The sequence below is a fragment of the Myotis davidii genome, unplaced genomic scaffold (assembly GCF_000327345.1).
Source record: "Myotis davidii unplaced genomic scaffold, ASM32734v1 scaffold962, whole genome shotgun sequence".
Lineage (NCBI taxonomy): Eukaryota > Metazoa > Chordata > Mammalia > Chiroptera > Vespertilionidae > Myotis > Myotis davidii.
In genome coordinates, this window is record NW_006295559.1 from 4,782,866 (window position 1) to 4,807,606 (window position 24,741).

Genomic DNA, 24,741 nt, shown 5'->3' on the forward strand with positions numbered 1-24,741 from the left:
GTCTAAAAAGTTTGAGGATCCCTGCTCTATCCACTGAGCCAAACTGGCTAGGGATGAACCTCAAGTTTTGTTGATAAAACGAGGTTTGACAAGATGATCCATAAGATCCTCTAGGGCTAAATTCTCTGAATATATAAACATTATAGCTGGATGTTGTATTTGGCTCTAGAGTTCCTGGTAGCAAAAGAAAATAGGAAAGATGTTGAATTATATGGTGTTCATTGTCTGACAAAAAGTAGTGCAGGCTCAAGTACGAAAGTAGACTATAGGACCCTGGAAAAAGTTTTAAATTGTGTCTTCTCAAAAGTCATAGTGATGATCCTGAGTTACAAGTGACCAAAGTTCAAATTGAGTTAGCTTAAGCAAATAAGGTAATGTACTGATTTACACACACACACACACACACACACACACACACAAAGGGCAGGTATTTGACTCTCCTCAGGATTTCATCTCTGCTTTCCTCTGTGTTTTGGGATCTGGCAGGAAGGTTTTACAAAGCGGAAACCATAGCAACAGGCAAATTCAACATTGTATCTTTAAAGCTTCATAACTTCATAACCAGAGATGGTAGGGGGAAAAAATCCAAGGGAAGATTTTGATTGGCCAGGCTTGGGTCACATGCTGACTCTTGGATCAATCATGGTGTGGGGCCTGTAGCTCCCTCCCACTGGAGCTGAGGGGGAAATGGAATTTTCCCATTAGGAGGGTGGCTATCATTCCAGGTAGGCAAAAAGGAAGCGACTGTTTCACCATGTCATGGTTGCTCCCCTTTTCCCTTCTACTCTAGGTTCAGGTCGATGACATAAACTTGTCCTTCTCAAAAGTCCACTATACCCCCAAAGCCCATAGGTCTTTTTAAAAAATTGTGACTTATCTCCTGACTGAGGTTTACCTGCTCAGTGTCTACCTTCTCAGTGTCTCTCTAAGTGCTTTTCATGGCCGTGACTAGCAACCTTGGTAATTTAATCTGTGCTGCAAACAGATGGGCTAGAGGTGATAAAGACCACATAGGACACATTTGTCATCCAATAAAGTTGGGTTAATGTACTGAGGAGGGGACCACACACCAGAGGGATGATGGGGCGCCTCACCAGACAAAGGAAGACACCAATTTTGTATATAGTATTGGGGGAAAGGGTGGGGTTTTGGTAAAATTTCAACAAAGCAGTGCTGTGCTTGCTCAAAGCAAAGCAAGGCTGTGTATGAAGGAGTCAACATCAGGCCTGGGCTGAGATGAGAAAACTCAGGATCCAGTTTCCTTGGAAACTAGAAAGTGAGGATAAATGTGGAATGTTGTGTGTAAAATCCTCATCTGAAGCTCTGCACCTGTGTTGGAAATTGAGGCTGTTTTCTGTTAAAATGACTTAGATCCTTCAGGCAAGAATGAGGTGTTCATTCTCATGAAATGTGGTTGCAAACAGCAAAGTTTTTTGACAGTCTGTGTTTTTAGAGAACACGTTTTCTCACATTCTTTCATTAATTAACAAAAATATCCCCCGCCCTCCCCCAGTTTTGCAGGAGAAATTCTTTCCCCTCCACTCATCATACATGGTGGGGCGAAAGCAGGTTTACAGTTGTGTGTACACGAAACACAGTTTATTCTTGGTTTTTTAAAAAAATGAATTATTGTATTATTTTCCATAAGAACAACTGTAAACTACCCTGTATATACATACTCTTGATTAAGTCCTCTTGAAATAAGAGCATGACTTTTGTAGTCAAGCATCACGGAGTGAGTTAAGGTGGAAATGCTATGGCAGTTACAAGGATAAGTGGGAAAAGGTCTTTGGGAGTTTAGGTATGTCACGGTGGCAATTATATGCCATTTATTCACCCTGAAAATATTTGTTGAGCTTCTACTATGTGCAAAGGAGATACAATTTCTATCCTGGAGCAGCTCACAATTTAGTGAGGGAATTATCATGGAAGGAGACAAACCCAGAACTCCAGGATAAGGGCCATAGTGGATTTTGGCATAAACGTTTGCGAAAGCAAAGAGGAAGGAACTGTAAGCTCTGATCTGAGGAATTTGGTCCCACTCATGGCAAGAATAATCAGCGAAAGGAAGAATCTGAGATTTTAAGGTGAGGAGTTTGCATTTGGAAGATGTTGAAAAGTGTAACAGATACTGTTGATAAGATGCCTCAGATCTGCCCAGCACAGCTCTGAGCTCACCCGCCGCCGGTGTATAGTTCCTGAGCATGCGCACAGCCTCCCACCACAGAGTTGAGCTTCTCCTCATGAGGCTTTCCTCATTGCTAAGGTTGCTCACAGGGCAGCCTGGAAGTGTCGAGGATTTAATTCTTCCTTTCCTCTAGGGGCAATCCTCACTCACTGAGGAGTGGCATCTGGTGTCCAAATCCCAAATGTCTTCCAATAGGATGTTTTTGAGGGTCATTATTCGTTTCTCTGAGGGTATCTGGTGGGATTGAACCCCAGTGGCCTGCAGAGGTAGGTAACACAGTCATTAAGGCACACTTTTTGGTTTTCATTCCTTTAGGTCTTACTTTCTATATTTCCTCTCTTGCTTCCCTGGATTGCTTTCTGAATCTATCGCCTACACCAGCGATGGCTAACCTTTTGAGCTCGGCGTGTCAGCATTTTGAAAAACCCTAACTTAACTCTGGTGCCGTGTCACATATAGAAATTCGTTAATATTTGCAACCATAGTAAAACAAAGATTTATAATTTGATATTTATTTTATATATTTAAATGCCATTTAACAAAGAAAAATCAACCAAAAAAATGAGTTCGCGTGTCACCTCTGACACGCATGTCATAGGTTCGCCATCACTGGCCTATACCCAAGTCCTTGTCTGAGGTTCTGCTTTTTGGGGAACCCAAATTAAGATAGCAAATGTCTTCCCTGTAGGGGAATAGCGCACAAGGAGGAGTGGGAAGATGGCTTGAAGGTCAAGGAGAAGACCCAGAGTAAAGGAAAGTGGTGAATGCTCTGAGGTAACAGGAGAAATAAGGACCTTACTACCTACCTAGGGTCAGTGTTAGAGTTCAACACCATGAGCCTAAAGCAGTGGTTCTCAACCTTCCTAATGCTGCGACCCTTTAATACAGTTCCTCATGTTGTGGTGACCCCCAATTTCATTGGCACAAATTGAACATAATTAAAGCATAGTGATTAATCACAAAAACGATATGTAATTATATATGTGTTTTCCGATGGTCTTAGGTGACCCCTGTGAAAGGGTCGTTCGACCCCCAAAGGGGTCGCGACCCACAGGTTGAGAACCCCTAGCCTAAAGACATCTTAGGTTCTAAGCTACTGCCTTGGGGAATGACAGGGAGACTAGAGGAGGGAAAGGCTGTTGAGTGGGTGAGTCACAGGGAGAAGTTGGCTTTCTGAGCAGAAGGAGGGACTAGAAGACTGAAAGCACTGGTTGGCATTAAGTATCTGAGCTGAACACTTGTTGCTGAATAATTTTACATGTGATAACTTGATTATTTCCCTTAGGGAATCAGAACATTTGGTGAGCCTCAGCTCTATGTGAAGTGACTCTATTTCTGAGAGGGAATCAGAACATTTGGTGAGCACTTGCTGCCTCAGCTCTATGTGAAGTGACTCTATTTCTGAGTAGAACAAAACTCTGCTGTTATCCCCACATTGTGAATAATGAAGGGACAATTGATAAAGAGCGAAGTAACCTATCATTTCGGAAGCTATCCTCTATGTAGGATGCTCTCTAGGTTTTATGCCCAAGTTAACAATCTCGGAAAAGCACAGAGAAGCTTGAATTTAACTTTGCTAGTGACATACTGTCTTTCTAATGGCAGCTTATTTCAGGAAACTGTATGTGACTCCATTTTCTCAAACACTCAGGCCAGAAACTAAACAACACTCCATCCCAAGAACGGGCCTGCAGATTTTGAGACGTTGTATACAGAATGTGGTGGAGATGGTAACTGACCACCCCCTCCTCCCCATCGATCCTCCTTCTCCTCCTTCTATGATAATAGAGTTGAGCTGGGCACATGGCTGCCTGCGCAGAATTTAAATCTTAAGTCTTCCCTGCTGCTGGGTGTGACTAAGCTCTGACCCATGGAATGTGGTGGAAGGAATGTGAGCAACTTCTGCTTTGCTGATTGAGGAGAAAGTCTCTAGGTTTAACTCTTTCTCCCTTCCCACTGGCCACCCTGGTGGTACTTGCAGAAACCTCAGATGACACATTGAACATTAGCCTGGGTCCCTGAATGACTGTGTGAGGAAAGCCTCTTGCTGACTTGGAATACCGCACTTGGACTAAATTGTTCTTTAAGCCATATTATTGTGAGGTCTCTTGTTATAGCAGCTTAACTCTCACCCTAACTCCTATATTCGCACATGTAATGACTTATATATTTCCTTTGACTCCATCCTGATCCCGAACCTGGTTGGTGGGAGCTAGTTTAGAGCATCCAAGGAGGATACAGACACTTGAGCTGTACTCTGCCTGGTGAAGGTTATCAGTGCAAGGAGTGTCTGCCCTTGTTCAGTGTATTAATTTATCCCTCCCTCCATCCGTCCCTCTGCACATCCATCCAAACATCCATTATACATGATGCTTTGAGACCTAATAGGTGCAAGACTCTTTGCTGGGGGATACCCAGGAGATATGCGTGACACAAAGCTGAACAGTACCCAGTCCCTGCTCTCAATGAGCTTATAGTCTAGAGACGTTAGGTGGAGAATAAATTATTAAAATAGGAATAGTTAGGGTCAACTTTAATTCTAGGAAATCTTAATTAAATTTGAAAAAGGCTAGTTTAAATTATTATTATTATTATTTTGAGAATGCTCTCCCTGGTAAGTTTTTTAGTTCATTTTCAAGGTCAGTGTTCACAGGGTGAAGGACCATTTTTATTTAATGGCAACAAAGCATGCCTAAGCACAAGCAATGTGTTACTCACCATAAACACAGTCTTTGCTCCTCCCCCCCCCGCCCACTTCCCCCTGGGAGAGTATTAAACACTGGAAAAGCTGATGTGTATCCTTGAGCCTTCCTGTACTCTAGGCTGGAACAGCTTCTTAAGGGATGAAGACAAGAAGGAGAAATTGAAAGGACCAGCTTGCAAGGCTTTTCCAGGTAGGAAGAAATGCCTTCTCCCAGGGATAGTTTTTATTTGGGAACTCTAGTTTGTTTCCATTTATTTTTGCAAATACACTGTTATTTTTCATTTCTAGGCAGAGATAGAGACAGAAACATATAGACCAGTGATGGCGAACCTATGACACGCGTGTCAGAGGTGACACGCAAACTCATTTTTTTGGTTGATTTTTCTTTGTTAAGTGGCATTTAAATATATAAAATAAATATCAAAGATATAAGTCTTTGTTTTACTATGGTTGCAAATATCAACGAATTTCTATATGTGACACGGCACAAGAGTTAAGTTAGGGTTTTTCAAAATGCTGACACACCGAGCTCAAAAGGTTTGCCATCACTGATATAGACAGACAGAGGAGAAAGAGATAAAGACCGGAAGAAAGACGTTGAATAGCAAAGAGATGGAGAACCGTTGAGATAGGGAGAAAGACGCAGAGAAAACAAGCAAACCCAAAGAATATGTTAGATATACAGAGGAAGAGGAAGCTCTAAAACTAGGACAAAAAGAGACCTGCAATTCTCTGGACTTTTATTGAGCGGGAAGATGTAAGATATCATGAGATTGCTTCCAGAATTTATCTTCTGTGTGGAAAGGGGAAACTGACTTAGGGGACTCACACATGTCACATGAATTATTTCACTGATGCAAATCGTTGGGAGACTTTAAGAATGAAGATTAGTGTTAGAATGGGAGGTCTAAGGAAGTAGAAAACACTAGAGCAGTGGTTCTCAACCTTCCTAATGCCGCGACCCTTTAATACAGTTCCTCATGTTGTGGTGACCCCCAATTTCGTTGTTACAAATTGAACATAATTAAAGCATAGTGATTAATCACAAAACAATATGTAATTATATATGTGTTTTCCAATGGTCTTAGGCAACCCCTCTGAAAGGGTCGTTCGACCCCCAAAGGGGTCGTGGCCCACAGGTTGAGAACCGCTGCACTAGAGATTTAATGACTTGGTAGAGAGATAAAACTTAGCTAAAAATGACTCTCCCTCTTACAGCATTCTCAGGGCCAATAGGGGCAATTATGAGTTAGAAATAAAAGTTTTCATCCCTTTAGTTTGCCAGGATTCATACAATTTGACTACCATTATTTTCCTTTCCATTTGACAACCAGACATAATTTTAATAATTAAGTTAAATGATTATTTCCATTTTTAATTATGATGTGTTACAGAGTCACTAGGAAGTGAAAATTTAAAGAATACAACAAAATTTAAAGAATTCAGAGAACACTCAACACTTAGATTCACCGTTAACATTTTTAATATAATTGTTTTCACATATCTACCCCTCTATTCACTTTAATCCATCTTATTATTTTATGCATTTTAAAGTAAATTATATACATCAGTACACTTCTCCCTAAATACTTCAGCATGCGCATAATTTGCTAGACTCAAGGAAATGATTATTTTGTAAAGACCTGCAAGAAAAGTTAAGATGAAATTTAAGATGAAATTGATCAGTTTTAGATTTTTGTATGTAATTTCTGAATAACTGGCGCTGATATTTCTACACTTAAATTCACTGAACAAACATAGGGATGGTGATGACTATTAAGAATGACTTCAGTGGGGTGAAAGGGAAAAAATTTTGGCTGAAAATTATTCCACAGGATCTATAGGAGAAAAATCTATCACCTTTTTGTCTTTTTTTGTATTGATCTTCAGAAATAAAGAAATAGGCTCAGGGAATACCAAATACAGAAGGGTCCTTTTTAAAATTTCAGTCCTTGAGTGGGTAACCCACAGGCTTTTGAAAGTAGTCTGCCATCACATAGTTCTACTGGTAGTTTCTGACTCATCGGAATGGGCTTTGAAAGATCAAAGGATGTGTTTATTTTGACACTGAATAAGAGTACTAAAGCCATGTCTATATTTTTGCAGGAACAAAAAATATGATGTGTTACAGAGTCACTAGGAAGTGAAATGATAGATGTTTTCTCCCTGATGTTTTGGCCTGAAATATTCTGAATCTGAAAACATGATAACTCCTTTGAAAAAGATCATACAGAAAATTGTTTTGCTCAAACATTCCACTCTAATCTTGTGTCTTATGTTTGAGCTACTCACTATCTAAGTGAATTTTTGTGGCAGTGAGTGTTAGAAGATTCATCCTTCTGTTCATATCTCTCCCCTGCCCCCTTGGGCGTGGGTTACAGTCATAGCTGGGCTTCATCTGAGATTTCTCAGAGATCTTAAACCAAGTACCTCCTTCCAATACTATGCCCATGATCTGGAAGAACCGCTGCACTAGAGATTTAATGAGTGGACAGACTTAGTAGAGAGATAAAACTTAGCTAAAAATGACTCTCCCTCTTACAGCATTCTCAGGGCCAATAGGGGCAATTATGAGTTAGAAATAAACCCATTGTACAAACTTGCCAAATGTTTAGATTTATACTGTTGCTGTGATTATATTTTTAATACAGATGAATAAAAATATAACTGTAATTAAAATGTAAAAGTAAATCCAATTGGCTTTGAGTCCTTCATTTACCAAAAAGTAATGGCAGAGGGCACCAGTCTTTCCAAGAGTGTCTCTAAATCTTTGTATAGAACATTCTATCTTAAGAACAGGAAGTCATTTATTCCCCCTTCCCCCTCCCATTGATTCTTAGAGGGGGGAAGGAGGGAGAGAGAAGAAAGATAGAGAGAGAGAGAGAGAGAGAGAGAGAGAAAGAAAATGGTTGCCTCTCTCATGGCCCCAACTGGGACCGGGGATCAAACCTGCAATGCAGGTACATGCCCTTGAGTGGGAATAGAACCCATGACCCTTCGGTATGTGCAGGTTGACACTCTTAACCACTGAGCCACACTGGCCCAGGTGGAAGTCATTTTGAGCAAATGAATTTAAGCAACAGATATTTGTTGAGCACCTACTATGTGCCATACCCTGGGAATACATCATGGAAACAAAAAGATTTCTCATAATGCTTCTAGCTAACGGTGAGATTGTAACAACAGATAATAAAAATCATGATGAATATTATATAGTATGTTAGGAGGCAATAAGAACTATGAGAAAAGAAGAAAAGCAGAGCAGAGTAAGGGGGGTTGGGTGTACTGGGAGAACAAGGGTGGGTAGAATTTTAAGTAGAATGGCTAGGGTGGATTAACCGTGAAGATGATATTGAAGCAAAGACTTGAGGGAGGTGAGGGAATTAACCATGCGTATATGGGGATATGTGGGAAAGAGGGTTAGAGGCAGAGGAAACAGCATATGCAAAGACCCTAACAGGGACTGTAACTGGCTACTTGAAGAACATCCAGTAGGCCAACGTGATCAGAGTTTAATGAGTACGAGTGAGAGATGAGTCAGAGAGAAGCTGTGGGCCAGATCACACAGGGCCTTGTAATCTTTGTCTTTTTACTCTGAGCAAAGCAGGGAGTCACTAAAAGGCTCTGAGCAGAGGTGACTTAGGTTTTAAAAGGATTTCCCTGAATATATATTGAGACTAGACTTAAGGGAGAAAGGTTAGAAGCAATAGAGGAGATGGTGGCTCAATACAGGTTGTGGGAAAGGATCAGTTTCTGGATACACAGCTTTAATGGAGAGCCAACAGGATTTCCTGGCAGGTTTAAAATGTAGGAGGTATATGTGAGAGAGGAGTCATGGATTTGGGTTTGTGCTATGCAAAGGTTGCACTTGACATGAATTGAGAGAAATGAAAGAAGGGAGTTTTTTTTTTTGTTTGTTTTTTTTTAAAGAGCAAAGAAGGGAAAAATCTTAGGTGCTGAGCATATATAAGGGATGAGGACACAATCTTAACAAAGACTGGCTATTCATTGAAATATGTGCACAGGGTTCAGAGAAAGAACAGAATAGGAAGCGATTTGCCATCAGGCTTGGGTTAGGGAGGTAACATCTGAGCTGGGTTTTGAAAGGAGCCTGCCAGGTATGTGTGTATGTGTGTGTGTGTGTGCATGTGTGCACATGTGTTGGGGCCAAGGAGTGGAGTTCATCCTTTTAGATAGAAGGAAGGAATAAGTGACATATGGTGAATCTACAAAGTCTAAGTGAACTTGGCAAAAATACACTATCTTATAATTTTGTAACCTTCAGAAAGTTAGCCTAGTCAATGCATCTTACAATCTATAAAGAAATATCTTTATCTTTCTGAGGGCCAGTTGATGCATTTCATGGGTACTTTTTCCATATATTTTTAAAAATTTCTTGTGCACTACTTAAGATAAAAAAAATGATACAGAGAATAGTTCAGTGGCACTTTGTTATTTTAAGCTGAAGTCCTGGAGACCAAAGTAAAAGATTCAGCTCAAAGAACATAGGCGGCTAGCTTCAAAGAGCGTGTGACATCCAAGTGACCACACTGCCACCAGCTTGGTGTCACACCAGCTACCCTAGTCCTTTGATGTAGGGAGTCTTCTCTCACTGCTATGAAATTTCTGTTACAACCCGAAATCTCACTTTCATCACAGCGTGGTTATAGCCTAGACACAAGGAAGCAAAAATGTCATCTCAGCCCTTTGATTCAAGCAAAGCACTTCTCTTGGAATAAAAACTGCTGAAGCTTGGTTCTGTCAATGAGAAAGGATGGGATTTTGGGGACTTTGTTCCATAGATTATCACTTGACAGAAGTAATGGTAACCTTTTATGTTTTGTAGCTTTTTACAAAGTCCTTCCTCCCCCATTAGCTCATGCCATCCTGCCAAGGGGTGATGGCAAGATATCATCGCCTCTATTTCAATGCTGCCAGAGCTGAGGCTTAGCGAGTTTAAGAGACTTCCAAGAAGTCACATAATAAGGATGTGGCAGGGGCAACACTTGAACCAGAAAATTCACAGTCAGCTTCCGTGCAAATTTTACTGTTCCACACTACACTCTCTTTCCAGTGTCTGGGGCAACCTTCTTCTTAAAGAACATAGAAATAAAGGACCATGTGTGTGACACCAGACTAGATCATGCAGAGGGCCATCTTACCCTTATTCACTATCTCGACCTGCTCCTTCTATGTTTCCTGGTGGCAGGAAGTAAGGAGTGACAGAATGCCCTGACCTACCCATGGCCTTTAGAGAGGTGTATTGATCTGCTAGTGGAATGTAGGCATCCTTCCCCAATGAAATGTCTCAGAAAGACAGGGTAGCTATTCCCAATCCCCTGGCAAGACCCAACTCATGAAATGCTGGGGTGGTGGAGTTTATAAGCCACACATAAGTTGAGTCTGAGTAAATATTTTTTATTGGATTAAATCATTCAGCCGTTTGCTCACCCACCCATGTAGATAATGTTCATAAAAGAAAATGTTCATTAGTTGGCTCCAATGTAGCCAGCACTACAATGATTTCTCAGACCAAGTCTCCACCTTCTATGTGTTCACAACCCAGTGAGGGAGATAAACAATTAGGCAGGCAATGACAACGCAATATGGCAAATGACATCACTGATGTATGAACCAGGAGTTACAGGAAACTAGATGAATCAGGATATGAAGAGGGCCTAGAATAGTTAGAAAAAATGCCCAACGGCTGAGGTTTTGTTCAGTTTCAAAATTTTAAGCACCTCACAAATTAACTGTGCGCGGATCTTGTAATTACCATAGCTGATGGGAGTATGATGCCTTCAGCACCCACTCACTGCTTTGCTGAACTGTGGCATTGTCATCTTTACCCCTCCCTGGAGGAATCTCCTAGACCCTGCATCTTGTTATACTTTTCTTTTGGAGCCTAATGACACATTAATTGTCATTGAAATGTTTGACATAGCCTCCCTCAAATATTTTGCAAAAAGTTGTATATATATGATCCAAGCAGTCATAAGATTTGTGAATGGGCACAGAAAGCAAATGTTAATATTTATGCAAAAGGTTAAGGCTAACCTTTAGTTTGTTTTAACTGTCAGACATGCTGTGTGGTTTTTAACGTGTTGTATACAAAAAAAAAAAATCTGTTTATGTCCCCCAATTGTTTGCCTCCTGGAGTTTCCTGTTGCCCAGATGTGGTACGCTGTAAGTCTGTCTTGTAGGGAAGTCAAATCTACGGTGCTTAAAATACGAGATAGATAGATAGATACAGAACAGAGCTTCAGATTTCAAAGTAAAATATAATTAGAAATTAAATAAAAAATGTGTTAAATTAATTTTGCATATTTGCATTGGGCCTTTCATCCAAATATATTGCAACTTCTGCTTATCTCTCGGTCATTTAATCATAAAGAAGAGGTTTTTGAATTGATCATCTTTTTCTTTTCTCCACCGAGTTAATAATAGACACTTGATTTTCTCCATGGGGAGCCCGAGTTGCTGTTGAAGATCAGTGGAGCAGACATCTGCCTGGGCAGAAACCATTGCATGCTAAATGCATGGAAGGATGGTTTTCAAAGTGTGGTCCCTGGGACCAGCTCAGCATGCAGCTTCTCATGCCCCATCCCAGATCTACTGTGCAGGAACTCTGGAGGTGGGGTCCAGGAAGCTGGTTTTTAACTGGTCCTCTAGGTGGTTCTGATGCAATGATCAAGCTTGAGAACCACCATCATAGAACATTAGAGATGGAATCTTTACTTTTATGGTTAAGGGGTCCACAGAGAGAGAGCAGAAATGCCGAAGGAGGCTGGTATATAAAGCACTGCTAATTTAATGAAATGGAGTTAAGGTGGTTTATGGTTGAAGACGGAGAAACTTTGCCCAGGTCCCCTCTTCTGTCCCACCTTCTCATTTCAGGTATTTGAAAAAAGGCCTCCATAAAACTTATCATGTCTTAAGAGCTTGTACAGCCCATTTGCTCCAGAAAAGCTTACCCAAGTCCCAGCACTCCCAAACCATAACCCCCTAGCCCAGACCTTGGATGAGCTCCATCTGGGTGTCTAAAACGTGTCCTGTGTCTTTGCACATGCTTGTTCACTTGCTATTTTCTCCTCATCCTTCAAGTCTCAATTCTAGTGACGTCTGCTCTGAAGCCGTCTCACCCAAGTGAAGGGAGTGCTCACCCACTGTGCTCCTCAGCACCTTGTATAGACGCCTGCAGTAGTTTGCTCACCTCACAATGTTGCAATTTATCCGTCTCTGTCTCTCTATAGAGTTCCAAGTCCTCTTAGAAAAAGAACTACTTCTTTAATCTGTTATTTCTAGCAGCCAAGTGTCTGGAGCAACCTTCTTCTTAAAGGACACAAAAGAAATAAAAACCATGTATGTGACGCTAGACTAGATACTTGCAGAGGGCCGTTCTTGCCCTTATTCACTGCTCTGTCTATGTTTCCTGGTGATAGGAAGTAAGGAGTGGCAGAGTGCCCTGACCTACCCAGGGCCTTTGGAGAGAGGCCTGATCTGATGGTAGGTCTCCTTCCCGGATGAAATGCCACAGAAAGACAGGGGACTTATTCCCGTTACCCTAGCAAGACCAACTCATGAAATGCTGGGGTGGTGGCAAATCAATGAAAAACTTGTAAGAGTATCTGATGCCCCCATCCCCCCGAGAATTATTATAATCTACTGAATATTTGAGAGTAAATTCCTGATCTTAAGACCCTTTGCTCCATAATATACTGTGTGTATTTCTTAATAACAGGACATTTTCTTTTTTTAAAAAATATATTTTATTGATTTTTTACAGAGAGGAAGGGAGAAAGATAGTTAGAAACATCTATGAGAAAGAGCGACATCGATCAGCTGCCTCCTGCACATCTCCCACTGGGGATGTGCCCGCAACCCAGGTACATGCCCTTGACCGGAATCGAACCCGGGACCCTTCAGTCCGCAGGCCGACGCTCCATCCACTGAGCCAAACCGGTTTCGGCAGGACATTTTCTTATATGACTACAACACAATGATCAAAATCAGGAAATTTGACTTTGAAATAGAATTATTATGTAATATTCAGTCCACATTAAAATTTTACCTATTGTCTCACTTAATGTCCTTTATAGCAATTTTTTTTTGCAATCCAAGATCATATATTGCCTTTAGCTGTAATATCTCTTTTTTAAAAATTTTAAATTGATTTTTTGGTTAATTCTCACCTGGGGATATTTTTTCCATTGCTTTTTCAGACATAGTGGAAGGGAAAAAGGGGATGCGATGGAGGGAGGGAGGGAGGAAGGGAGATAGAGATAGATAGAGATAGATAGAGAGAGAGAGAGAGAAAGAGAGAGAGAGAGAGAGATAGAGAGAGAGAGAGGTGAGAGAGCCACATCCCATGGTTGCCTACTGCACATGCCCAGACCCAGGCCACGGAGTGAATTGGTAACCTAGGTGTGTTCCCTTGATCAGAAATTGAACCTGAGACCCTTTGGTCCTATGCTCTAACCATTGGCCAACACCAGCCAGAGCAGCTTTAGTATCTCTTTAGACTGTTTTCACCTTAGTTTGTTTTTCAGCTCTTCTTTGTCTTTCATGATAATACTATTTTTGAGAGGCACATGCCAGTTGCTTTTTAAGACTGTCCCCAAGTTTTTTTCATTTATATGATGGTTTCCTCATTATTAGATTTAGGTCATGGATCTTGAGGAGGGCTACCATATACTAGTAAGTAAGTGATGTTGAGTTTTCTCATGTGCAATAACATCAGGAGGTACTTGATGTTGGTTTATCCTATTATTGTTGACTAGAGGCCTGGTGCACAAAGTTTGTGCATGGGTAGGTCCCTAGGCCTGGCTGGACATCAGGGCCTTTCAGCTGCCTGCTGGGGCCTTCCTTCATTCTGTGCCACCCCCTGGTGGTCAGCACATGTCATAGCGAGCGATTGAACTCCCAGTCTCCTAGTTGAACTCCTGAGGGGATACTTTGCATATTAGCCTTTTTAATATATAGACTAGAGGCCCAGTGCATGGAATTTATGCATGGGGGGGTCCCTTCAGCCCAGCCTGCACCCTTTCCAGTCCAGGACCCCTCAGGGGATGTCCCAAACAGGCAGTCAGACATCCCTCTCACAATCCTGGACTGCTGGTTCCTAATTGCTCACCTGCCTGCCTGCCTGGTCGCCCCTAACTGCCCCCCCCACCAGCCTAGTCGCCCCTTGCCAAGAGCCCCCCTGCGGGCCTGGTCATAGGCAGCCATCTTATGAGGGTGTGAGGGTTAATTTGCATATTACCTCTTTATTATATAGGATATTAATTTTGGTCACTTGGTTAAGTTGTGTCCACCATGTTTGTCCATTGCAGACACTTTTTTGTTCTCTTTATAAGGTATTTGTGAGGGGATACTTTGAGATTGTGTTAAAATACTGTTTTAGCATCACTTAATGACTCTTTCCTGAATCAATTATTACTATATTGGGTACAAAGTAATTATTTTAATTGAACACATTAATCTTAAAAAATAAATCGTCCTAATGAGTTAACTGTTTAAACAGCAAACTTTGAGAGAAGTCTTTCTCTGCCCCAAACCTATGAGAATTATTTCCAAAAAGAATTGTTATCTGATGCTATCTCTACCTAATTGCACTTCATTTAATGGCTTTGTTTTTTGCCTCCACAATGGGCCCTGCATGTTCAACTGCAAACCCCCTTTAGCAGCTTAAATTCAATATAAACATCTTCATGGAATAGTATATATAATATAGATAGTGAGTCCTTAACATACAGACCTTTTTCTCTTTGTTGATATAGCAGACACATATGAACAGCTGTAAAATGTTTATAAACGTTTGACTTTCCCACTAGATTTCCATAAACAGCTCTGGTGCTTTATTTACAACTAACTAAAAAGACTTTTCATTTTTTATGATGTATTGCATTATACTAATAACTAGGTCATAATGAAATATTAAAATGTAGATACTCTAATTTTTTATTTCATCTAACTTTATTAACCCAAGACTTAAAACAGCTGAAGTGTACAGTGGTGTGTGGAGCCTGTTTACTGGCCTGTGAAAGCTGACAGTAACTCTGCAAACCAGTTGTTAAATACAGACAGTTTAAAATTATATTACATAAACTTAAAATTAAATAAATTATATTAAAGACAGTGAGTACTCAAAAAAGGTTGACGGATAGCATTTTATTGTAGTAATAGTCATAATCAAAATGTATGATTTTATTTTGGATGATCCATTTACTTGCATTTATTTATTTATTTATATTTTTTATTGATTTCATAGAGAAAGGGAGAGGGAGAGAGAGATAGAAACCTCAATGAGGAGAAAGAATCATTGATTTGCTGCCTTTTGTGCACTTCCTACTGGGGATAGAGCCTGCAACCGAGGCATGTGCCCTTGACTGGAATCGAACCTGGGACCCATCAGTCTGTAGACACTGTCCACTGAGCAAAACCATCTGGGGCCATTTACTTGCATTTAGATGAAAATTCATTGGGGAATAGGATATTTATAATCTTAAAGTATCTTTGCTCAAATTACTTATATGCCTCCTTGAGGAAGCATTAATGGGAAGTTGATGTAGGAACTGAGGGACAGAGAAATCCAATTATATCACATATGTTTTGGAAAATCACTGGACCAATTCCTTGGGGAATGATTGTAATATAGTGGATGATAGAGTAGGTGTCTCAAATCAGCATCAAGCTCTCTGAATCACCACGTAAACCTTGAGAGGTGAACTGGCTTGCTGAAATCCACATGGAACAAATGGTCAAGCTGAAACAGAATCAAGGGCTGTGGGCTCCCTCTGAAGTCGTGACTCCTCCCGGTATTTTCTGTTGGCATGGGAAAAAATAGATGTGTATCTGTGAGTCACCCTTAAGGAGTAAATTAAGCCTGCACAGTAGAAATGTGTCTTCAGGGAAGCAGGGTGACTACACGTACACATTCTGAAAAGAGGATCTCAAATGTTGGGTGGGTGGCTGCTATTTCTGAGGATCATGATATCATTTTCATACAATATTCTGCTTAAAAGGCACAAGATTTAAAAGTGATTTAGATACTGAAATTCTTGCTTAACTTATTTGATAAGTTTAAAGAATGATCCTTAAAGTTTACTGAATTTCTTATCATTTCTGGTATGTAAAATTTCTTTCCCCAAATAGGTTGTTCAGTTCTGTAAACACAGAGTTTGTAATTCCATTTTCTGGAGCACCAACTACAGTGTTTTAGACATAAAACTGCTCTTTGAAGACCTAGTTGGTGGATGCAGGAACTTAGGTCTTGAGCTCATACTCTTACCCCAGGGTAAATTGCTCACAGGTCTTCATTTTACATGAAGTGGACACAGGGAAGTTAATGACAGTCTGGACTTAACAGATTTCCACTGAAGAGTTTGAAGCAGATGTTTTGAGGCCCAGGCATGCACCCTGGACCTATAGTCAGGTTACCTGGGACAGCACCTGACAGTGCATGGCTATGTAGCTCTGGTATGTTACTTACCTTTTGGGATCTGATTTCTTCATTTCCATCAATGAAATAAGCAGAGTAAGATTTGCTCTGCTGGCCATTCCTAGGTTCGAGGTGAGGAACATGGAGATATTAGCATAGTAGTTTACAAACAGCAATCAATTAAAAGTGAAAAGCACACGAACTAAATAAAAATATGACTCAAAACACACAAAGTACTTTATTAATATGCAATGCAAAGTATCAGTGCTCCTCTATTTCTTAGATTCTGGGTTTCAAATTAAGGGGAATACTTTTTTTTTAAATTTTACATAGTGGGTTTTCAAGAAAATGTTTTCTATTTAAAACAAACACAGGGTGCTCTATATCCAGGCAGGAGTAAAGTGTTTTACAATAACGAACTCACTTAATCCCGATGACAAGATTCGGAGGTAGATGCTATTATTACCCTCATTTTACAAATGGGAAAACTGAGGCACAGATGCAAAGCAACTTGCTCAAGATTAATGATTAAGTAGTGGATCTTGGACAGAAACCTGGGCAGTCTATCTCCATGATTACTTACTTTAAAAAAATATATATATTTTATTGATTTTTTACAGAGAGGAAGGGAGAGGGATAGAGAATTAGAAACATCGATGAGAGAGAACCATCGATTTGCTGCCTCCTGCACACTCCCTACTGGGGATGTGCCTGCAACCAAGGTACATGCACTTGACTGGAATCAAACCTGGGACCCCTCAGTCCGCAGGCCAACGCTCTCTCCTCTGAGCCAAACCAGTTAGGGCCAAGATTACTTACTTTTGTTCCTGCACTGTGCTGAGGATGGCTGTGGGGTTGCCTGGCTACAAAGATAAAGATGAGGTGTTCCCTATTCTAGTTGGAACAGCTCATTCAATTGCCATGTTGTTCTTATTTGTAAACCATAGACTTTCTTAGAATCAAAAAAATAGACATGGAATTGGGAGTGGATGGTTTCCATGGGGGCCTTTGGAACTGGCTCCAAGTTTGGGAGAGGGAAGTCTGATGTTCTGCTCCTTCTGGGAACATGGGAAGTATTTTGAGGCTAGCTTGATTTTATCAGGCAGATGTGCTCCTGAGAGATTTGCATATTTCTTCATGCCACAAATGTTTATCAGGTCATCTAGTGCTTGTATAAAAATACCAGCAAAATCATCCAGAAATGTTTATGTTCTAGCAAATAAATTCACTGTGGGAAACAAGTTCTACCCAGGCCCTATATGCTTTCTCCTTTTATAGGCATATCTGGACAACTTTTAGCAGGGAAGTAAGTCTGAGGTATACACTCAGTGTTTACAAGATTCTTCCTGAGTTGGGTCAGCAAGAAACAGTGTGACAATATTTCCTTAATTTTTATATTTTTGTCTTTTCTTTTAATTGAATTTAGTGGGGCGGCATTGGTTTGCAAAATCGTACAGTTTTCAAGTATACAAATCAATAAAACATCATCTGCACACTTCATCATGCACCCATCACTCCAAGCAGAGGCTCTTTCCATCCCCATCCCCACTTCCTTCTTTGCCCATCTCCACCTTCTTTCATCTGGTCCCGCAGCCCCCTCCCCTCTGACAGCTGTCAGACTGTTCCATGTACCCATTCCTCTGGACCTATTTTGTTCGTCAGTTTATTTTGTTCATTAGAGTCCACATATAAGTGAGATCATGTGGTATTTATCTTTTTCTGACTGGCTTATGTCACTTAGCATAATAATCTCCAGGCCCATCCATGCTGTTGCAAAAGGTAAGATTTCCTTTTTTTTTTCTTTTTAAATGGCTGAGTAGTATTCCACTGTGTAAATGTCCTTCTTTATTTTTATAAAACTTTCATCTAGGGATAGACAGTTGGGCTTTTAAAAAAATCAACTTAAAAATAAAAATTAAAAAAAGAAAATCAACTTTATTGACATATAATTAACATACAATATGATGCATCCATTTTAAGTGTGTGAAGACAATGTTAATTATGAGATTTCTTTTTCTCTCTAGGAAATATCTAGAATGGAGACTTGGAAGATGTTTTGGGTGACCATCTTTCTTGCAGCTAGCTTTGGCTTCATCAACTCACAGAGAATTGGTAATACAGCAGATTCTTAAGCCAACACGATGACCTTGCCAGGAACGCAGTGGTAGTGACAATCTTAAAAGAAAATATTTCAGGACCTTCACAATTAATAAAAGGGAATTGGTTCTTTAAAAAGAACTTAGAATCTGGAAACTTTTAATGAACACCCCCCCCCCTTTTTCTTCAGAGCTTAATTTCAAATGACAAAAAAATAGATATTAAAAATACTATACTTTTGAATGAATTACTAGGCTCTGAAAAGCTTTTATAAACATGAGCCTAGCCTATTGATTCTGTATTTTGCTTTGTCTCCTTTGGCAGAGCTATTCCCAGGGGTAATTGTCATCACAAGATGGAGAACTTCACCAAATGCTAGGGACACCTCTGAAATTTTTTGCAGTCATTTTAACAGATTGTTGGGACTTCTCAAGATGAAAGTCTCATCAAGAGAAGAATGCTTGAGTAGTCTGAAGCCCCACTGAGACGATAATGAGTTTTAAATATTCATGTATAATTACGCAGACTGTTGTTTGTTGGAAAAAGGACACAAGGCTCTCTAAATTTCCCCTTTAGCTCTGACTCTCCTCACTTGTGAACAGAAACTGTGAGTCAGTCTTTTCATGTTTCAAATACCTTCTCAAATGACACCTGCCTTCTCAATAGTCATGATTTCCCTTGGCTGTATGACCAGGATTAGGCAAAATTCCAAGAGGCAGTGGTATTCAGACTCTAGAAGTAATAAATAAATTTAAAGTTTCTGGAGTTCAGCAACCTTCCCAGCCCTTCTCTGTCTAAACTCTCATGTGGTCTTTGCCTTTCTGTAATGTGGACTTTTAATTTAATCTTCCTTATGGCAGTCCCGGCTTTCCAATGCTGGCTCTTTGAATGGATTTACATGGGTTCCTTTGCCTTTCTAGGTCTTATTTTCCTTATCTGTGAGGTGGATAAATTGGATTCATTATTCTATACTTGTACTGTTCCGTTCAGTGCCTGCTAGACACATGGCTATTTAAATGAAAATAAATTAAAAGTTGATAATAAAATTTAAAATTTTCTTTCTCAGTTGTACTAGCTACATTTCAAGTGCTCAATAGGCACATGTGCCCAGTGGCTACTGTATTGCACTGCATAGTCTCATGGAAATATTTCCAGCTCTAAAATTTTCCGATTCCTTAGTTGGTTTCATTAATGTTCAATATGTCTTCTCCTCTCCTCTTTCTCTCACTCCCTTTCGTTTCCCCAAATATTCCCTTCTTCAAGTATTTTTTGGGTGAATTCTCTATGCTAGACACCTGAGAGGTGGACAAACAAAAGATATGGTGTCTGTTCCCATGGAGCTCAGTCTAGTTGGTGAAATTGCCATTAATTAAATAAGTACACTAATGAATGCTATGTTACAAATTAAGATAAAAAACACATGATTCTATGGGAATTTACCAGAAATAAAAGAAAAGAAGGATGAAAGAAAGAAGAAAAAGAAAGTTGCCAGGGGGAAGTGGGAGCATGGAAAGTTTCCCCCTCCTCAATCCCCCTTCCATCTGGCAATCATCAGTTTCTTCTCTGTATGTATGAGGTTGTTGTTTGTTTATTTATTAACTCCATACATAAGTGAAATTATATGGTATTTATCTTTTTTGGTCTGACTTAGCATACTACCCTCTAGGTCCATCCATGTTGCAAATGGTAAGATTTCATATTTTTTATGGCTGAGTAAGAGTCCATTGAGTATATGTACCACATCTTCTTTATTCATTTGTCCATGCTTTTAAAAATAATGCTGCCATGAGCATAGGTGTGCATATACCTTTTTGAATGAGTATTTTAGATTTCTCTGGATAAATACCCAGAAGTGGAATTGCTGGGTCATAAAAGCAGTTCTATTTTTAATTTTTTAAGAAACTGGCATACTGGGATTGCACCAATTTACAATCCCACCAACAGTTGTTGCCTGTTGATTTATTGACAGTAGCCATTCTGACAGTTATGAGGTGATATTTCATCATGTGTTTAATTTGCATTTCCCTGTTGATTAGTGACCCTGAACACCTTTTCATATGTCTATTGGCCAACTGTATGTCCTCTTTAGAGAAGTGTCTATTCAGGTCCTTTGCCCATTTTTCAATTGGAATGTTTGTTTCTTGGTGTTAAGTTGTATGAGTTCCTTATATATTATTGGATATTAACCCCTTATTAGATGTATCATTGGTGACTATCTTATCCCATTCAGCAGGCTGTCTTTTCATTTTGTTGATGGTTTCTTGTGCTGTGCAAAAACTACGTAGTTTGATGTAGTCCCACTTGCTTCTTTTATTTCCCTGTTTTTCTATATTAAGTTTATGGGACGAATGGAAGGCCATGGTTAAGGATCTAATTGCAGGGTCCAATGTCTGTTAGAATGGAACGGAGGGTGGCAGGTGAACAGGGTAGATGATGGCCATGAGAAAGCAAAGATGATCATGCGCTTAGGCCGCATGCATATTAGTTATCACCAAAGAGCCGTGCAGGCTGATCCGTGGGTTGTAAAGGCAGTAATTTGGGAGAGATGCATTTACAGCCAGTAGCTGCCAGTTTGGTAATGTTTTTTTATCTTAACTTGACTCTCTTCGCCAGTCTGCAGCCAGGCCTCTGTGGGAGATGTCGTGTTTCTAGTGGACGCAAGCATCGACCCCCAAAATACCCGCCACGTGCGGAACTTCTTGTACACCATGGTGAATGGCTTCAATGTCAGCAGAGAGACCATCCGCGTGGGACTGGCCCAGTACAGCGATGCGCCCCATTCCGAGTTCCTGCTCTCCACGTACCACCACAAAAGCGAGGTGTTGAGACACATTCGGAAATTTCCACTAAAACCTGGGCGCCCTGGGGGCACCAAGCTGGGCCTGGCCCTGCAGTTCCTCCTAGATCACCACTTCCAGGAAGTCGCCGGGAGCCGGGCGAGGGAGGGCGTGCCGCAGGTGGCCGTGGTGCTCAGCAGCAGCCCCTCTGAGGACCCTGTGCGGGAGCCTGCGGAGGCATTCAGGGGGGCAGGCATCCTGCTCTACGCCATCGCCATCGGCGGCAGAGGGGCAGCTGTGGCCGCGCTCAGGGAGATTGCCAGCAGTCCCGCGGAGAAGTTTGCCTCTTTCCTCCCCAACTTCTCCGTTCTGGGCAGCCTCACCCCCAAGCTGCGGAAGGATCTCTGTGACACCCTGGTAAAGGCGGCTCAACCTGTTGACCGCGTCTCTCCAGGTACAAAAGCCTTTCCCTTCTTATTTCTGATCTGTAAGGCACGGAACTCAAGGCTTTATTTCTTATTCTTCCCGTGCACTGTCCTGATTTTCCATATTTGTGCATATTTGATTTTAATATTAAAATTTTGCTAAACCATCTGTACTCTATGCTCTTCTCCAATCATGGACTTAAATTTATCAATTCCTTTTTTTTTTTTTTTACATTCTGTGGGCTTTATGCTGGTTCTATATAGACATGTAGTATAAGTCCATTTTTGATGAAAGAAATATTTGTTTCTATGGTGTTGTTATTCCTAGATGAATTTACCCGTAGTGCCTGGATGGGGGGCTGAGAAGGGAGAGGGGCATAGCCCCCCCCCCCCCCCTTTCCCTCCCAAGGAGGCTAGCTTGTTTTGCTGTGAGTGTGTTGTAATGTACTGGTTAAGAGAATGAATTTAGGGGAAAGAAAGATATGGGTTCCAACCCCGATTCTCCACTTTCTAAATGTGTCATCTTGAACATGTTACTTTATCTCTCTGAATCTATACGTTTTCTTTCTAGGGTGGTAGTATCTGCCTCAGAGAGTTGTTGAAATAATTAAAGTTATGCAGGTAAAGTGCTTATCATAGTGCCCATAAGCATTCGAGTCATTACCTGTGGTGATATACTTGTCATCAACTTTGAATTTCTGTTGGTGCTGATGGGGCATACACTGGTAAACAGTCTTTATAAATTAATTGCTAAACTCTATAAGAAAGCACAGAATTTGAACAGAGAATGAGAAGATGGCTCGTGGGTTCTATCAAAATCCACAAGAGGATAGAGCCTTCATTACTTATTCTTTATTTTTGATATTTTTAGAAAGGGTGGGTGAATTGGAAGAAGTGCTAAAACTTTTGAACCATTTGGTGCCACAGGTGGGTGGTAGTAATGTTGCTCTTGGACAGCCACGTTGTATATCTTACTTTTGCATAGTACTTCCAGGTGTACGAAGAGGCTTTACATACATAGTAGTAACTAGTCTGCTTGGCACTATGTAGTTTTCAAAACTTGTTTGCATTGCCCATCTGATTGGTACATAGATACATAATGCATTTTTTTTTTTTGGTTAGCTACACAGGGCAATTAGTATTTGTTTTTACATAGTTACATAAGGCAGCTAGTATTATTATTTGCATTTATTTCATGTGAGGAAACTGAAGCCAAGGTAACATTACTGGTGGCAGAGCTAGGACTTGATCCCAAGTCTTTCAGAAGGAGATCCATTTCAATAGAAAGGTGTCTGAGATTGTGTTCATAGGGAACAGAGCCTCAGGCAAGGACTCGGATGCACATTATTTGTCATGGAAGAGCTCCCAAAGCAGGTTGGTAAGGATGTAGGACAGAGAAGTAGAGGAAAGAAAGGAAGGGTATGATCTTAGGCAAAAGTTCCACAGAGAGTAGTTTGAGCCTGATCCTACAGGAGAACTCAGGATTGTCTTGACCCAAGGCAAGGAGCTAGACTTTGTAGGCAAAGCCGCTCCAGTAGCTGAAAGGTCCTTCAAAGAGCAGGGTATAGAAATAGTAAAAAGGGATCCAAAAGGACCTGGGCAGAACACTGATCTTATCTGCTACAGTAGATTATCTTATTTCATCCTCAAAACAATCCCATGAGATTGTGAGGGCTGGTGGAAATATTTCAGTGCTCTAGAGAGAGAATTGAGGGCCATAGAGGTGAGTGATAACAGGCCACAGGGCTGCTAAGTGGTAGAGCGACAATGCAATGTATCCTAGAACCTGGGATACATTCCAGCTTTCTGACCTGTTGGTGCCAGCAAATTCCTAGAAATAAAATTTATTCCCACTGGAAAGTGTACAGCCCCCTTCTCAGCATGCTGCTACATTTATAGAAGCGTTTTTCCTCTTAATGAGAGTTAAGGATTGTCCAAGTGGATTTCAAGGTCGGAGGCATCAGCAGAGTGTGCCAGAAGCCTCAGAAGATGCCGGAGTGGAGGGAAGGAAAGGCACAGGGGATGTTGTTGGTCTTCTGAGCACAGCGTCATGTGGGGTGTCTGAGGACCCCTGAGTACAGGTGGCTTGGCATTGCTCTCCCTTTCTCTATCCCATTTGGCTCTATGGCTTCTAAGCATTTCGAGTGAAGGTCCACAGACCCTATCCCTTCTGTCCTCTCGGTTGCAGCTTGCAGAGATGCGGTCCTGGCGGATATTGTCTTTCTAGTAGACAGCTCCACCAGCATCGGACCCCAGAACTTCCAGAAAGTAAAGAACTTCCTTCACTCTGTCGTCTTGGGACTGGACATCAGCAGTGACCAGGTCCGCGTGGGCCTCGCTCAGTATAATGACAACATCTACCCAGCCTTTCGGCTGAACCAGTACCCTCTGAAGAGTGTGGTCCTGGAGCATATCCAGAATCTGCCCTACCGGACAGGAGCCACCAACACAGGGGCCGCCCTGGAGTTTATCAGGACCAACTATCTGACTGAAGCAGCTGGCAGCCGGGCCAAGGACACAGTTCCTCAGATAGTTATCCTGGTGACAGACGGCGAGTCCAATGATGAAGTCCAGGAGGCAGCTGACAGGTTGAAAGAAGACGGTGTTGTTGTGTATGTGGTAGGCATCAACGTGCAGGATGTCCAGGAGTTGCAAAAAATGGCCAGTGAGCCATTTGAGAAGTTCCTCTTTAACACGGAAAACTTCAACATCCTGCAGGATGTCTCGGGAGGCATTCTTCAGTCACTGTGCTCAGCAGCGGAGGGTACAAGAAAAGGTAAGAAGCTGTGTCGAACCCAACATTTCAATCAGGATGCCTAAGTACAACCCGAGCTATGATACACTGAGCACAGTGTAGGAGCTGTCTGCCGTCCCTGGAGAACCTGGGGACCTTCCCTGAATGAACATCTGAGCTGGGGAGTGAAGGATGAATGAAGTTCTCATGTGTAGTAAAGAACACCCTGCCATGTTGATAAGAGGATATAGCATGGATTTGGAAGTCCAGAAGATATGTTTAAAATTTTTTTAAAAAATGTTTTCTTTTAAAATTGATGGAGAGAGAGAGAGAGAGAGAGAGAGAGAGAGAGAGAGAGAGAATCGATTGGTTGCTT

The 24,741-nt window shown here is 41.1% G+C and overlaps 1 protein-coding gene across 1 annotated transcript in view; it reads left to right on the plus strand.

Moving 5' to 3' along the window:
* Positions 1-4,987: 4,987 nt before the first annotated feature.
* LOC102761905 (collagen alpha-4(VI) chain) overlaps positions 4,988-24,741 on the plus strand; it is a 102,221-nt gene continuing 82,467 nt past the window's right edge. The window contains exons 1-4 of the mRNA XM_015568067.1: positions 4,988-5,082; positions 18,357-18,444; positions 21,043-21,660; positions 23,820-24,407. Of these exons, the coding sequence (XP_015423553.1) occupies positions 18,369-18,444; positions 21,043-21,660; positions 23,820-24,407 (1,282 nt within the window). The 5' untranslated portion in view covers positions 4,988-5,082; positions 18,357-18,368. The remainder of the gene's footprint in view (positions 5,083-18,356; positions 18,445-21,042; positions 21,661-23,819; positions 24,408-24,741) is intronic.